Below are 14,086 nucleotides of genomic sequence, written 5' to 3'. Positions count from 1 at the left end.
CCCCCAAACATTGCTCCCTGAATGAGGGGGATTGACCAGAGGGACCCCCCGGGGATGCCAGGCAGGGCAGCAGCTGCAGAACGGCCCAGTTACACACCAGGGATACACTGGTTTCACAGTGGCTGCTCCCCCAGGAAACAGAGCAGCTTTTCCAGCTCCACGGAGCTGCTCGTGCCCCAAAAACCCCCAAAGTGAGGGGCACAGACCCCCCCGCAAGGCAAGGGAGATGCAGAGAAAAGCAGGAAACGGTAACATTGGTTATCAAAATATTTTATTTCAGGGAGATCCCTCCAAAAAAAAAAAAAAAAGAAAAAAAAAAAGAAAAAAAAAAAACCAAAAAAAAAAAGGAAAAACCAAAGGAAGAAGGACCCTCCTGGCAGACGGACACGCCCACAACACCTGCAGGGCTCCTGGGAAATCAACTGAACCGATCCCCTGCTCCAAAGAAACGACAGGGCACTCCCGAGGGGCTGAGGCAGGAATATATATATTTATATTTTTCCTGGGGGAGGAGGGGTGCTGCCAGCAGTTCACAGCAGTTTTCGGCTCTCTCGGCACACGGGACTAGAACTGCATTGCTGAAGACACTCAACACACAGCAGGGCTAACTAGGAGAATACAGCTGGAGGCTAGCAAAGAGGAGAGGGGACACAGGAGAGCCGGGAGCACCCGCGGGGCTGGAGTCCTCTGTGCAGAATTTACAGGGCCCCGGAGCCCTCCCGGAGCCACTCGTTGCACAAAAACTTCCTTAATTTCTTTGTTTTGTGTGTGTGTCTGTGTGTCTGTCTGTCTGTGTGTGTGTGTGGGGGGGGGGGAGCTTGTGTTTGGTTTTTTTTGTTGTATTTTTTTAAAAAGAACCGCGGCCAAAACGAAGACGAGGAACTGCAAAATCCCAAAGCGGCCGCTTCTGCCTCTCTTTATAAAAACCTCAGCAGTCACTTGGGGCACAGCCCACTATACTTTCCCCGGGATCTTGGCCCGTTTGCGGGCGATGGCATCCTCCACGGCCTTGAGCTGCTTCAGGAGCTCCTCCCTCCGGGACAGCGTGCTGGACTTGCTGCCCTTGGCAGCCCCCGGGCCCGGCTCCGAGCCCTTGCCCGGCACGCTGGTGACTTTGCTGGAGCTCTTGGACTGAGGGGACAGCTGGCGTTTCCTGCAGGGAGAGAGGGGCAGTGAGAGCAGCTGGGAATGTCCCAAAGGCTCTGAGGGAATTCAGGATTGTGCACTGAGCCCTGCTGGACATGCTAAAATCACGGTTTTTAAGGTGCTTTCTCACATAAATTTAATCTCTTTCCATAGGCAGAGATGCCATTCACTACCCCAGGGTTGCTCCAACCTGGCCTTGGGCACTGCCAGGGATCCAGGGGCAGCCACAGCCTCTCTGGGCATCCTGTGCCAGGGCCTGCCCACCCTCACAGGGAAAGATTTCTCCCTAATTTCTGAGCTGAACTAAAATATCAGGAAGTGGCACATCTAACACATGGCTCCAGGAGCAGGTGGGAGAAAAGAGGTTGGAGACAGGAGGAGGCCTTGGGTAGAAAACTGGCCTAAACAGTAAAAATCCAGATATTACATGGGGATTCCTGAATTCCCAGGATTAAACTCAGTGCCAGCTCATGGCTGCAGTGAGCAGCCCCCTGTGAGACCCAGAGGGGAGAGCAGCCCTGGAGCACCCTGTCAATCCCAAATCCTTCAGCCCCTTCCCTGTGATGTTTGCCCCCCAGAGATCCCTGGAGAGGATCCACAGCCCTCGAGCCCCCAGAGCCACACATCCAACACTGCACTGGGACATTCCCAGCAGTGCAGCAGGCACAGCCTGCCAGGAATTTGGCTGAGCTGGTCACCTGGCACCTGCATGGAAGGTGCAAAGCCAGGGCTGCCACCTCTGTCCCATGCAGGGGACACAGCCACAGCAGCAAGAGAAGCATCTGAAGGTGTGCCAGGCTGGGAAAAGGGGAATGAGGCACTGGAACCAGGTGCCAGGAGGAGCTGGCCAGGGGGGAAGGGGTTGCACTCTGCTGCTCTTTAACACTGTGCTAACGAGCTGCAGAGGCACTGGCTGAGCTCTCTCCTGACCCACTTGGCTCCTGGTGCTCCTGCTCTTCTCCCAGCTGGAGGCTCTGCATGAAGCCCTGGCACCCCTGGCACCTGCCCAGGCAGCGCTGTGTCCTTCCTGGCGCTGCGCCCCACGGCAACTGGGACAGCCTGGGAGAGCCTGGGAGAGGGGCTGGGGCCCCTGGAGGAGCAGGGCTGCAGGCCCTGGAGGGCTGAGAGGCCCAGCAGAAGCAGCAGCACTCACCTGTCTGCCTGTGCAGGGGAAGGTTTTGGGTTCTGGCCCCGCTGCCGCTCCTGTTTGGGGGACGAGAGTCTCCCGGTCGCCTTCCTATCGCGAGAGCCTGGCGGGAGAGCACAAGGACATTCCTTCATTGGCCTGCTTGGCACCAAGGCACAGCCACCCCCTGCCTGCACTGACTGACCACATCGTGCCAAAAACAATGCCAAGTCCAGCAGCAGCTGGAAAAGCCTCCCTGTGTGCCCCCCTCACCTCTGGGGGAGCAGAGAAGCCAGGCAGGGCTGTGCCCCCGTGTCACCTGCACACAGCACCTTCCACCAGCCCTTCCTCACCCTCCAGCTGCTGGAATAAGGCTCTTCCATGCCTGCAGAGCTGCTGGCTCTGCCCTGGCGGGTCACAGGGTGTACTGGCTCCAGCAGTGACAGGTGAGGGCAGCTCTGCTGCTTTCGGAGCCAGCGGAGCCTCCCCCGAGGCAGCAGCACCCCCGTGTTTGTTCAGCATGGCTCAGCTGCCAGGCCCTGCCCCAGGAGAGCTGCCCTGGGCACTCAGGGATGCTGGGGAGCAGCTGGGTTATCCCAGGAGCAGAGAGGGAATTCCACCTGCAAGGCAGCCCGTGGAGCTGCTGCCCTGCACTGACCTCAGCTGGAGCAGCACCTCAGGCAGCAAAGGCGCCCAGTCCCTCGTGGCAGCAGCCCCTGCGTGTGCCAGGGCATCCCTCTGCTCCTGGGGATGGACACTGGGACAGCCTCAGCCCACAGGTGCAGGTCACAGAGCAGGTGACACACTCAGCCACCACCACTGAGCACTCTGGTGCTGGGATGCTGAGGGCTCAGTCCCAACTCAGCCACAGGCACCTTTGCCATTGGATTTGGGCTCCATGGCTGGGACTTCCCATCCCTGGGAGTGTCCAAGGCCAGGCTGGATGGGGCTCAGAGCAACCTGGGGTAATGGAAGGTGTCTCTGGTCTTTGGTCCCTTCCAGCCCAAATTAATCTGTGCTTCTATGAATTGCTGCAGCTCAAAAATTGCTTTTTAACCAAAAGCAGAGGATGACACCAATGTCTCTCTAGAAAACGTGCTGGCCTGGCCCTGTCACTCCTGTGTGAACCAGACCCCAGTGAACTTCAACCTCGGGCAGTCCCTTGCAGGCTGCCCTTGCAGGAGGTGAATGTTGCAGGTTATTAGCACAGACCTTCTGCTGGCTGGCACCCAGAGTCAACAGGATCCACCTACAGCTGAGCCACCAGGGAAAACAACATCACGTGGCAGCTCCGACGTCACCAGCAGCCACCTCTGGCTGCCAACTCCCCCCCCACCCCCTGTGCCTCTTGGCAGCCACAGCAAAGGCTGCAGGGTGGCACTGAGGTCCCTGTCTGTGCCTGCCAGCTCGCTTTCCCGAGCTGTTCCTGCTGCTGGGGAGGGCTGAGGCCCAGGAGAGCACTTGGAAAGCCCAGGTCTTTCTAAACATCCAGGGCAGAGCAGGTTGTGTCACCCAGAGGTGGGGCAATCAGCTCCTGTCCCAGGCTGGCTGATGCAGGCAGGGATTGATTGCATCCCTCCCTCCCTCCAGCCCAGCCTTTCGAAGCACCAGCCCGGCTGGCAGGGACAGCTCTCCCGGGAAAACTCCGGGATGCACCAAAGGAAACTCCTGTGACTCACAGTCCTGGACTGGCTGAGGTCTGGAAGTGATCTTCAGGATCACCCAACCCAACCTTCAGCCCAGCACCACCATGGCCACCACTAACCCTGTCCCCAATGCCACATCCACACATGTATGGAACACTTCCAGAGATGGGAACTTCCTGACAGTCTGTTCCTTTCTGAGAAAAAATATTTCCTAATTTCCAACCTAAACCTGTTTTCCACAGCCACATCCAAGGCCAGCAGCAGTGAGCAGGAGGCTGTGGGGTGCATGTGGAGGTGAGAACTCTGTGTCTTCAAAGCCAAGGGGCTGTTTTTTTGGACAGGACTTACAGGGACACAGTGGAGTCACACTGGGCACAGCGTGCCCCTGGGACAGTGTGGCAAGGCTGGCACTGCCCTGCCCTTGCCTGCTGTGCTGAGGGCCTCAGCTCTGCGGTGCTTTTGCAGCAGGATGGTCAATACCCCACTTTATCTGGTGGCAATCTCACTCTGAGGTTTTGGGATGACTGCAGTGGATCTTTCCAGCTGCTGGCAAGCAGGGCCTGGGCTGGAGGATGCCTCACCTCTGTCAGGTGACAGGTTGGCCCGTTTGGCTGGAGGAGAGGCTGGCCTCTCTTTGTCTGCTGGCTCGTATCTCTTCCTGCTTCCTTTGTCAGCTGCCTGCAATGGAATTAAAACAATGGAGCTGAGCAGCCACTTCCCTCTGCAGAGGGAAACAGGCACAGCCATTCCCTGGCTCCTGCAAACACCTTTCCCAATGAACTCTGCACATACCAGCCCTAGCCATCCCTGAATCCACCTAATTCCCAACCACCAGGGGCCAACAGCAACACCCCCCTGCACTGGGGTTAAGGCTGTACTAATTTCAGAACAGGAACAGGAACACAGCAGCTTTTTGGCATGTTGTTTTTCCCAGCAGCACCAAGGATAGCAGATGTGAAGGAGGCATGTGGAGCCGTGCCTTTTCCAGGCTGTCATGTGTCACTGCACACTCCTCCCTCCCTCCAGAGCAGCTTCCTGCCTCTGATAAAGCCTCCTCACGTCAGAGCACAGGGAAGTAGAGAAATCTGCAGCCTCAGACTGCGCTGGGGAATTTGGGCTGGCAGAGCAAAATATCAAAACCAGGAACCTGCCCACGTGATGGGGCCAACACCCTGCCCCAGCAGCAACCCCACGAGGCCCCACTCCCCCAGGCAGGCTGCGGGCTGGGATCTGTGCCCAGGGCTCCGAGCGGGGCAGCGGCCTCAGAGGGGAGGGCAGGAGCCAGGGGGGCAGCCCAGGAGCTCAGCTGCCCCTTCTCCCTCTGCACTCTGTGCCTGGCTGCTCCCAGCCCGCTCTGCTGAGGCACAGGAAGCAATCCCAGAGCATCTCCCGGGGGAAAGGCCCCGGCACACGCCGGACCTTCGAGCAAGCGGGGAAGAGCCTGGAAGCTGCAGCAGGAATGTGCCCCAGGGAAGCCGCCAACACAGCCCCAAAGTGAAGCCACCACAGGGTGTGTGCTGCCAGACTGGTTCTGTGTGCTGCCCTCCAAGCCAGCCCCAGACCTTCCTGGCTGAGCTCATCCCAACAGTGCTGAGCCTGGAGCTCCCCTCCTGCTGGGATCCATCCCCTCCAGCCAGGATCCATCCCTCTCAGGCCCCCAGGAGCAGGGAATCCCAGCCTCCAGAGATTCCCACCTTGTTCAGGAGCGTCAGTTTGATCTCCTTGTGCCCGCTGAAGCTGCCCTGCTGTGCCTGGGGGGCTGAGGGCTGCTGGCCCTGGGGCAGCTGCTGGGATTTGCTTCCTGGGGTGGGCTTGGCTGATTTCAGGAGCTGAGCGGGCACATCTCGTTTCCTCTTCTCCTCTTTAGCACTGTCTTCTTTCTTTGACTTTCCTGTTGAAAGCAGAGAGCACAAGTGGTGATTTGGGAGTGATTCCTGTTGCCTGCTCTCCCTTTGGGAAAGAGGACGCTGCTCCAGGGATGGAAAAAGCCCACAGCAGCTAACTCAGCTGGTGGACATGAGGTTAAGGGATGCTGATTTCCAGAATTTCCACAGAGAGCAACAGCAAAGACAAAGAACAAAAGGCTTTTGCCACAGACTCTGCCATGGTTTGGAACGAGCAGAGGAAGAGCAAAGTGATATTGGAGCTGTCCAGATTTAGGTCACCTTCCAAGGGTGAAGGAGAATGGGAGAGGCAGAACTGCCAGGCAGGAAAAGGGATGAGACAACCAGAAGCACAGGGACGGAAGGACGTGGATGCAAATTTGCTCCACAGCCTCCCCTCTCCACAGGACCTCTGCTCCTGTGTCTCCTCCGCTCAAGGATTTTCCCAGAGCCCACAGAATTCCCAGGGAAGGATCCCTGCTCCTCCTTTCTTCTCCAAAGACTCCCCAGAGGAATACACCCCCAGCAGGAGAGGTTCCTGTACCTTTCTTCTGCTGGGCCGGGGTGGGGGAGCGGGAGCTGGCCGAGGACACGGGGCTGGCCAGGTCCGCGTACATGTCCTCGGAGTCGGCGCTGCGCACGGAGCTGCTGCTGGACGAGGCACTGGACACGGAGGAGACGCTGCTCACGCTCAGGGACCTGCCAAGAGCCAACAGCTCATCACACCCAGGAAGGCAGAGAGGCCTTTTTGCATTTCCCTGCACGGCTGGATGTTGGGAAGCTCGGCAGGGAAGGGCGCACAAAAGGCCGTGTGTCCCGGGGTGCTGCTGGTATGAAAAATCCCAAAGCTGTGGGGTGCAGGCCTAGAAAGTAATGATTATTTATAGCCAGGATTAAGGCAATGTGTAAACAGGTCACTGTTTGCCCAGGAAAACAGGGAGTGAAAGCAGGGAGTGCACTGGCACATCCAGGTCAGTGTTACAGCTCAGGGCAAGGGCTCCTTGGCAGGGTTTCTGCTGCTGGCACACATCCACTGTCACGACTGGTAATGCCTCCAAGAGGGAAATCTCCTAGCAGGGCCTATCCCAGCCAGGCTGGACAGGGTTGGAACAACCTAGTCTAGTGGAAGGTGGCAGAGATTGGACTGGATGAGCTTTAAGCTCCTCTCCAAGCCAAACCATCCCACTCCATGAATATTCAGGCAGCCTCTCCAGCCTGTTCCACGGGCCACGCTGCCCTGCTCTGCCAGCAAGGCCCAGGCTCCCTGCCTGGAAGCTGCATTGGGATGACTGAAGGGGCTGTGGCAGCCTCAGCACAGACCAACCCTCTGCAGCCTCTACCCCTGGCACCAGGAGCTGAGCTCTGAGAGGTCTCATGGATTGCTCCAGCGGTGCCAGGATGAGCCAGGAACTCCTCCAGGCCACCAGGCTGGCCTGGTGTGAGCACGCAGTGCATCTGCCACGTCTCCCCTTCCCACAGGAGCAGCACAGGCAGCCCCAGGGTGCTCCCATTTCCCATCCATGCCCTGGTGCTCTCTGAAGCTCTTGCATCACCCCAGGCTGAGCTGATGAACGTGACCAGCACAGAGTAAACCAGCCGGGATTTCCGTAAAATAACGCGGACGTTGAACCTCGGAGTCCCACAGAGTTCACAGATGGGAACTTGCAGTGCTCAGAGCCAAGTCCTGCTCCATCCACTGGTTTTACACCACAGGACTACTCTTCCACCCGTGTGCCAGGGAAGTGTTGGGTTTCAAGGCTCTGCCTGTGAGGATTCAGGGAATCCTCTGTGTGAGGAGATGAAAAAAACCTGAAGGAATGACTCGAGAGTGGTTTGTTTTTCTTTGCTGGAAGGAGTTTGTTGTTTCCACATCCCACAGACCAGGAGACTTGGAACTGTTCACTTGGGGCTAAACACAAAGGAACTGGACCTGCAACTTTGACAGCAAAGGGAAAATATCATTCGCTGGGCCTTTTGAGGATTTTCTGACCTACCTCTCTTGACAGGGCAAGCATCTCCCCTAAGGACAGGAACCAGAGGTAGGAGAGGCCCAGGAGAGCCAAGCTCCATCGCCTGGAACTGTTCATTTGGAGCTTAATTAGGATGTGGGATCATCCTGGCCAGAAGGAGTTGTTCTGGTCACCATTTAGGTTAAATGGGTACTTGGACACACATGACAGGATTATTTCCTTGAATAAACCACAAGGGAAATATCAGGGAATCATGGAATGGTTTGGGCTGCAAGGGATCTTAAAGATCACCCAGTTCTAACCCAAACACCTCCCAAAAGAGCAGGTTGCTCCAAGTCCTGTCCAGATTGGCCTTGGACACTTGCAGGAATGGGGCAGCCACAGCTTCTCTGGGCAACCTGAGCCAGGGTCTACCCATCCTCACAGGGAAGCATTTTTCCCAAATATCCCACCAAAATATCCCCTCTGTCAGTTTAAGGCCATTATATCTCGTTCTATCACTCCATGCCCTCTCCAGCACTGTATTCCCATCACAATTCAGGGCTTGGGATCTGTGACACAAACCCAACCTTGTCCCACCCTCCGGCACCTGCAGCTGGTGCTGCTGGAGCTACAGAGAGCTTCCACTGCAAGAAACCAAACCTGTGACCAACAGCCACAATCTCTGCTGCTAAATAAAGGTCACAAAGGCTCAGGGCTGTACCTGGATTTCCTTGAGCCAGAGGGAGAGTGGGAGACTGAGGCAGAGGATGATCTGGAATGAGACCTGGAGAGAGACCGGGACAGGGACCTCGATCGGGAGCTGGAGCCGCTGTAGCTGCTGGCACTGCCACTGATGCTGCCACTGATGGTCCTCCTGCAAGGAGCAAACACCCCTCCCACAATGACAATTGCAATGGCAGAGACAGAGAAGGGAGGAAAACCCCAAGAGAAAAGCAGAGATTTGCTCAGCACCCTCTGACTGACACCCAGCCCTCCCTGAGGGGCCATCGGCCCCTTCCACCACTTCTCTCAGTTTGTGTGCTGGGAATGATGTTCTGTGGTAGGGAGTCTCCCTGGGAATGATGTTCTGTGGTAGGGAGCATCCCTGGGAATGATGTTCTCTGGTGGGGAGTATCCTTGTGGGTCAGCTGCTGACCCTCCATCACGTCAGATCTGTGTGGCACCAAACAGATCCCACACGTTCCTTTTTCCCCACTCTGCCACCTGCACAAGCAGCAGCTCTCAAAAATGCCTTTTTCCCCACTCCCACCCTGATTTTGTCACGTTTCCTGTATTCCACCCACTCCATCCTCCCCCAGCCTCCAGGGGCAGGAGCCACTCAAGGTAAATCAGGACCATCCCAGCCCAGCTCTGTTCCCCTTCTCTCTCTCCCCAGGAGATGGATTTCTCCCTGAACACCAGGACTCTGGGATTTGCTGGGTCTCCCAGGAGACAGAAAGCTGGGATTTGCTGGATCTGCCATGAGATCCAGGCTCACTCCACCCCCCATATCTCTCACCTCCTGGGTGGAGTCCTTGTCTGACGTTCCTTCCTCCTTGCTTCCCGATTATCCCCTGCCTTGGCTGCCTCCGGGGCTGCTGCTGTAATTTTTGTGAGTGGCTGAGGGACTGGGAGGGCAGTGAGTTTCTTCACAGATTTCTCCCTGGAAAAATGACAATTTTCAGGTGTGTGATCCCAGGGGGTGGGCACAGAGCACGGATGTCCTCAGAAATGATGTAACTCTGGTTTGTTCTTTAATATTTTAGAGATTATGGAATGCTGGAATGGTTTGGGCTGGAAGGGACTTTAAAAATCATCCCACTCTACTCCATTCCATGGGACACCTTCCACTATCCCAGGTTACTCCAAACCCCATCCAACCTGGCCCTGATGTGATTCCTGAAGCTACAAACACTTGGCTGTTTCACCAAAACACAAACACCATGGATTTCCCTAAAGGGATTTGTTCCCCATATGCTCAATCAATTCATCTCTTCAGAGACAAATTACTGTACAACAGCCAATTCTGGAGATATTTGACTTGTAAATTAACTCCTGAAGCAGACTGGGTGGAAATGTTGTTTCTCATCCATTTAATTCCATCATTTTCATCCCAGACACTTACACCTGCTTAAAATCTGCCAGTCAGGCTTCAGAATGTAATGTGCACAGTTAATGCAAAAATCTTCTTTTTAACTCCAGCCCACAGACCAGGAGGGTGCAAAACAGCCTGTGTGTGCCTGGATCTGTCCCTTGGCCTGTGTTCCCTGTGGAAAACTGGATGGGAGCACCAATGTGTCACCCACCACCCAGTGGGAGATGGGAATGGCTCTGGCTCCTCAGGGCTGCCCCATGTGGGGCTCAGAGCACTCCAACCTCTGCTCTGGCAGCTGGACACTGCTCCAAGTATGATCCTGGAATGCTTTGGGTTGGAAACACCTTGAAGATCATATTCCACCCCCTGCCATGGCAGGGACACCTTCCACTGTTCCCAGGGTGCTCCAAGCCCCAGTGTCCAGCCTGGCCTTGGGCACTGCCAGGGATCCAGGGGCAGCCACGGCTGCTGGGATGTGCCAGGGCCTGCCCAGCATCACAGGGAAGGATTTCTCCCTGATATCCCAGCTAACTCTGCCCTCTGGCAGTGGGAAGCCATTCCCTGTGTCCTGTCCCTCCATCCCTTGTCCACAGCCCCCTCAGGCCCTGGAGCATGCCAGCACCAATTTCCCATCCATTAACAGGGGGGAGGTGCTGCCTGCACACACACACTGGCAATTCCTCCTCCTGCTGTGCTCAGTAGCTGAAGGGATCCCCTGCAGAACACAGGATTAAGCCCATGGCACTTTGTCAGGCAGTGACAATACTCCCTGTGCTGGGGCAGGCTGCCCTGGTGTCACCAAACCAGCACTGCCAGGAGCACTGGGAGGGAGCAGAGGGCCAGGGAGGGCTGAGCCCCAAGTGGAGGGGGAAAAACCCCAAAAGGCAGGATAACAAGGGACAAGAATTGTGGCAAAGGGGATTGTCCTAAATTCTGGAGAATTCAGGGGGATTCCCATGGTGTCATTTATTTGCAGGTCAGCTTAGAAGAGGTGACATCACTGCGGTGTTGTGTCACCCTCCAACGTCCCCGTAATTTGCCACTGCAGGGTTTGTGAAATAGCAATTTCAGGAATTTAAAAGAGCAGCAGGGCTGCCAGAATGTGCCAAACCCAGCTGCAGAGAGCTCCAGTCCTGTTTTCATCCATCTCCAGCGTGAAAAGTTGATGAGGTTGAACCATTTCTTCATTCTGAGGCTGTGGATTAACCAAAGCCACAGCAGAGGAAGGAATTTAAACTCTTTTATAGCTCCTATTATGTATATTTAGATTATACAAATATATCTGCACACAGAGAATGTTCCAGCACTAAATCAAGTGTTTAAACACTTGTACACAGGTAATATTTAAAGATACTAAATCCAAGTTAAACTGTGCAAGTAAGTAAAAGTGCCATTATTTAATTAAATCTGCCAAGCTAAAAACTCCTCTATAAAGGTTCTATTTTACATCTTTTATTTCTTTCTTAAACTCAGTGAGGTTTAGAATCCCAGAATGGTTTGGATGGGAAGGAACCTCAAAGATTCCACTCCCTGCCATGGGACACCTTCCACTAGCCCAGGCTGCTCCAAGCCCCATCCAACCCTGCACACTTCCAGGGATCCAGGGCCACCCTGACAGCAACAACTCCTTCCCAATATTCCATTTAATCCTGCATTCCTTCCTTAAGGCCCCTGAAGCTCAGAAAGGCTTGTCTGGACTCACCCAGAGGAATCTGGGTCCTTACCCTTTCCCAGGAGGTGGCAATAATTCCCCTTTAGCCTTGGCCAGTGGCTTGTGAGGAGATGGTGTTGGAGAAGGAGAGGGAGAAGATGAGAAGGACCTTGACCTGGAAAGGAAGGAGACATCACTGAACTCAGGCTCTGGATTGCAGGAGATTTCCTGGCTCTCAGGGCATTCAGTCACCACTGCCCCCTCCCCAGGAACCCTCCCGAGCTTCTCCTGGTTTTATATTTGCACTCTGCAACAAAACTTAACTCCTGTCACCAGACAGTGGGAAAAGTAGGAAACAGAAGGAAAAATAAGATCAGCTAGAAGAGAGGCAGTCCAGGTATTCCACAGCAACACTGAAGCTGTCTCCATCCTCTCTGTTCCCTCCTTAGGGAGTCTACACAAGAAAACAAGCAGGATTTTGAGCTTTATGTTCTTTACTTTATGTCCTGTAACTCCTAGAGCAGTTCATCTTTTAAAAGGAAACAGAACCAAAAGAAACTGGGGAGAAAGACAAAAAATACAGCTAAACCAAATCTGTAATTTCTGGAACCCAAGAAGAAGCATGAAGTGGAGCATCCCCAAGGTGACAGCCAAGGGCAGGAGCTGTTTCCTGAGCCCCTGAGCACACACCACGTGCTGCTCTTGGGGTGATTCACCCCAGTGCCAAGACTGGAAGTGCCTTGGTTGCACCCCAGTGCCTCAGCAGCCTGACTCCTGAGTGACAGCTCCCCTGGGGACAGCTGGCACAGGGTGTTCCTCACTCTGTCACCTCAGGGAGAGGCAGCCAAGGGTGTCACCCACACTGGCACTGTCCTGCCTGGAGCGTGGATGGATGGGGAAGCTCATTCCACTTCCCAGGTGGAATCAGCTCCCAGCTGGGCTTTTCCTAGGAGAAAGCAGTCCCAGAAGTGACAGAGTGTGTTCTGCCATCACCTGTGGGATCTGCTCTGGGTACCTGGGTGGCTTCAGCTCCTATCTGAGGAGCCAGTTCTCCTACTATGGATATTCCAGACTTGGGAAACTGTCTGCAAGGGCAAGGAAGTAGCAGAGGAATAAATCTTAATCAGCATGGGACACTGGATTGCTACTTTGAAGTGTCAGGACTATCACAAGGCACAACTGCTTTAATAAAGAAATGGGATTTGCCTCTTGAAATAGAAATCCCAGCACCACAGAAAAGAGATGCTGCTGAACTTCTTCCAATCAGAAAATGCAAATGATGGGAATGTTAATCCACCACAGGCATGGGAAAGAGCCCAGCCACAACAGCACTGCACCTGTGGGTGGGAGCACTGGGGAGAGGAGGGGGTGGCTGACAGATCTCCTTCAGCCAACAACCACAGCCTCCCTCGCTCAGCCAAGGGCTTGGAATGCTTCATCTCCACAGAGCAAAAAGGAACTGTCAGGAAGCATTTGGAAACCACCCCACCACTGGTTCCCAGTCCCAGGAGCCACTACCTGGACCTGCTGCCTGAGAAAGAGCTGTGCCTGGAGGAGCGACTGGAGTAGGAGCTGTAGGAGGAGGACCTGGAGCGCGAGCGGGAGGAGCCGGACCCGGAGTAGGTGGATGAACGAGAAGAGGACCTGCAAGAGAAATATTACAATTCAGAGCTTCCTGAGAAGAAATATTACAATTCAGAGCTTCCTTAAAAGAAATAATACAATTCAGAGCTTCCTGAGAAGCCCCCAAGGTTTTGTTTCCAAAGATGTTCTGCTCCAAACCCCACCAGCCTTCTCCTCAGGGAACTGTCAGGATTTACAGCCTCTCCTCAAATCCCCTTTTTCTTTTAGGGAGGATTCTGTTGTTGCTACTCTCTTTGCACCCTTAATTAAGCCTCTCTTCCTTTAATTACTGATGTCCCATCCTTTCTGGGAACTGCTTCCACATATTTTGTGCCTTTGCACTGGACAGTCCCCCAACAGACCAGCTGGCTGGGTGCAGTGATCCCAGCAGGAAAATCTGCTTCAGGAGGGCTCTGCCTTTTAGATGTCTATCTCCAATTTAACGTGTTCCTCATTCCTCCTGGATACTTTCCCCCTCTTTCAGGAGCTTCAAGTTCAAGCATTTAAAGAGAATGGATCCAGTTTGTGCCTCGAGGCTCTCAGATTCAGAGTTTCTTTCTGAAAGGTGGTTTTTATCTTATTTTACACTGTTGGTTTCCAAGTCCCATTCCAGCCCTCCAAGGCTCTGTCAAACCTCCACAATCCCAGTTCTCCCAGCAGCATCAACCTGCTCTTACTGGAGTGAGCTCAACTCCTCCCTCCATCTATCCCAGAATGACCAGGAGCCAATTTTTCCAGCTCCCAGTTCTTGCAGGGTATCTGCAGTGGTTTGGTCAGGTTTTCCAAGTTATAGCCACAATGCCATGAGTATTTCATCTCAGAGGAACACCATGACTTGGAATATGGGGTTGAGACACACTGAGCTGCTATCACACAGCCTGCATCCAGCTCCAATTCACTGGAAAAGTGCTTTTTCCAAGGATTTGCCTTTTCCTGATCTCAAACAGTCACAGCACAGCTCCCT

At 54.5% G+C, this 14,086-nt stretch overlaps 1 protein-coding gene across 4 annotated transcripts in view; it reads right to left on the bottom strand.

The window, feature by feature from the left end:
• Positions 1–468: 468 nt before the first annotated feature.
• ZC3H18 (zinc finger CCCH-type containing 18) overlaps positions 469–14,086 on the bottom strand; it is a 46,604-nt gene continuing 32,986 nt past the window's right edge. For all 4 annotated transcript variants that reach the window (XM_059857509.1, XM_059857512.1, XM_059857510.1 and 1 more), the window contains 9 exons: positions 13,018–13,143; positions 11,573–11,674; positions 9,273–9,416; positions 8,475–8,627; positions 6,346–6,500; positions 5,613–5,809; positions 4,500–4,596; positions 2,300–2,396; positions 469–1,153 (listed from right to left, as the gene is read on the bottom strand). In XM_059857509.1, the coding sequence (XP_059713492.1) occupies positions 955–1,153; positions 2,300–2,396; positions 4,500–4,596; positions 5,613–5,809; positions 6,346–6,500; positions 8,475–8,627; positions 9,273–9,416; positions 11,573–11,674; positions 13,018–13,143 (1,270 nt within the window). In that variant the 3' untranslated portion in view covers positions 469–954. The remainder of the gene's footprint in view (positions 1,154–2,299; positions 2,397–4,499; positions 4,597–5,612; positions 5,810–6,345; positions 6,501–8,474; positions 8,628–9,272; positions 9,417–11,572; positions 11,675–13,017; positions 13,144–14,086) is intronic.

The sequence above is a fragment of the Haemorhous mexicanus genome, chromosome 12, assembly GCF_027477595.1.
Source record: "Haemorhous mexicanus isolate bHaeMex1 chromosome 12, bHaeMex1.pri, whole genome shotgun sequence".
Lineage (NCBI taxonomy): Eukaryota > Metazoa > Chordata > Aves > Passeriformes > Fringillidae > Haemorhous > Haemorhous mexicanus.
This window is presented reverse-complemented; position numbering and strand designations above follow the sequence as displayed.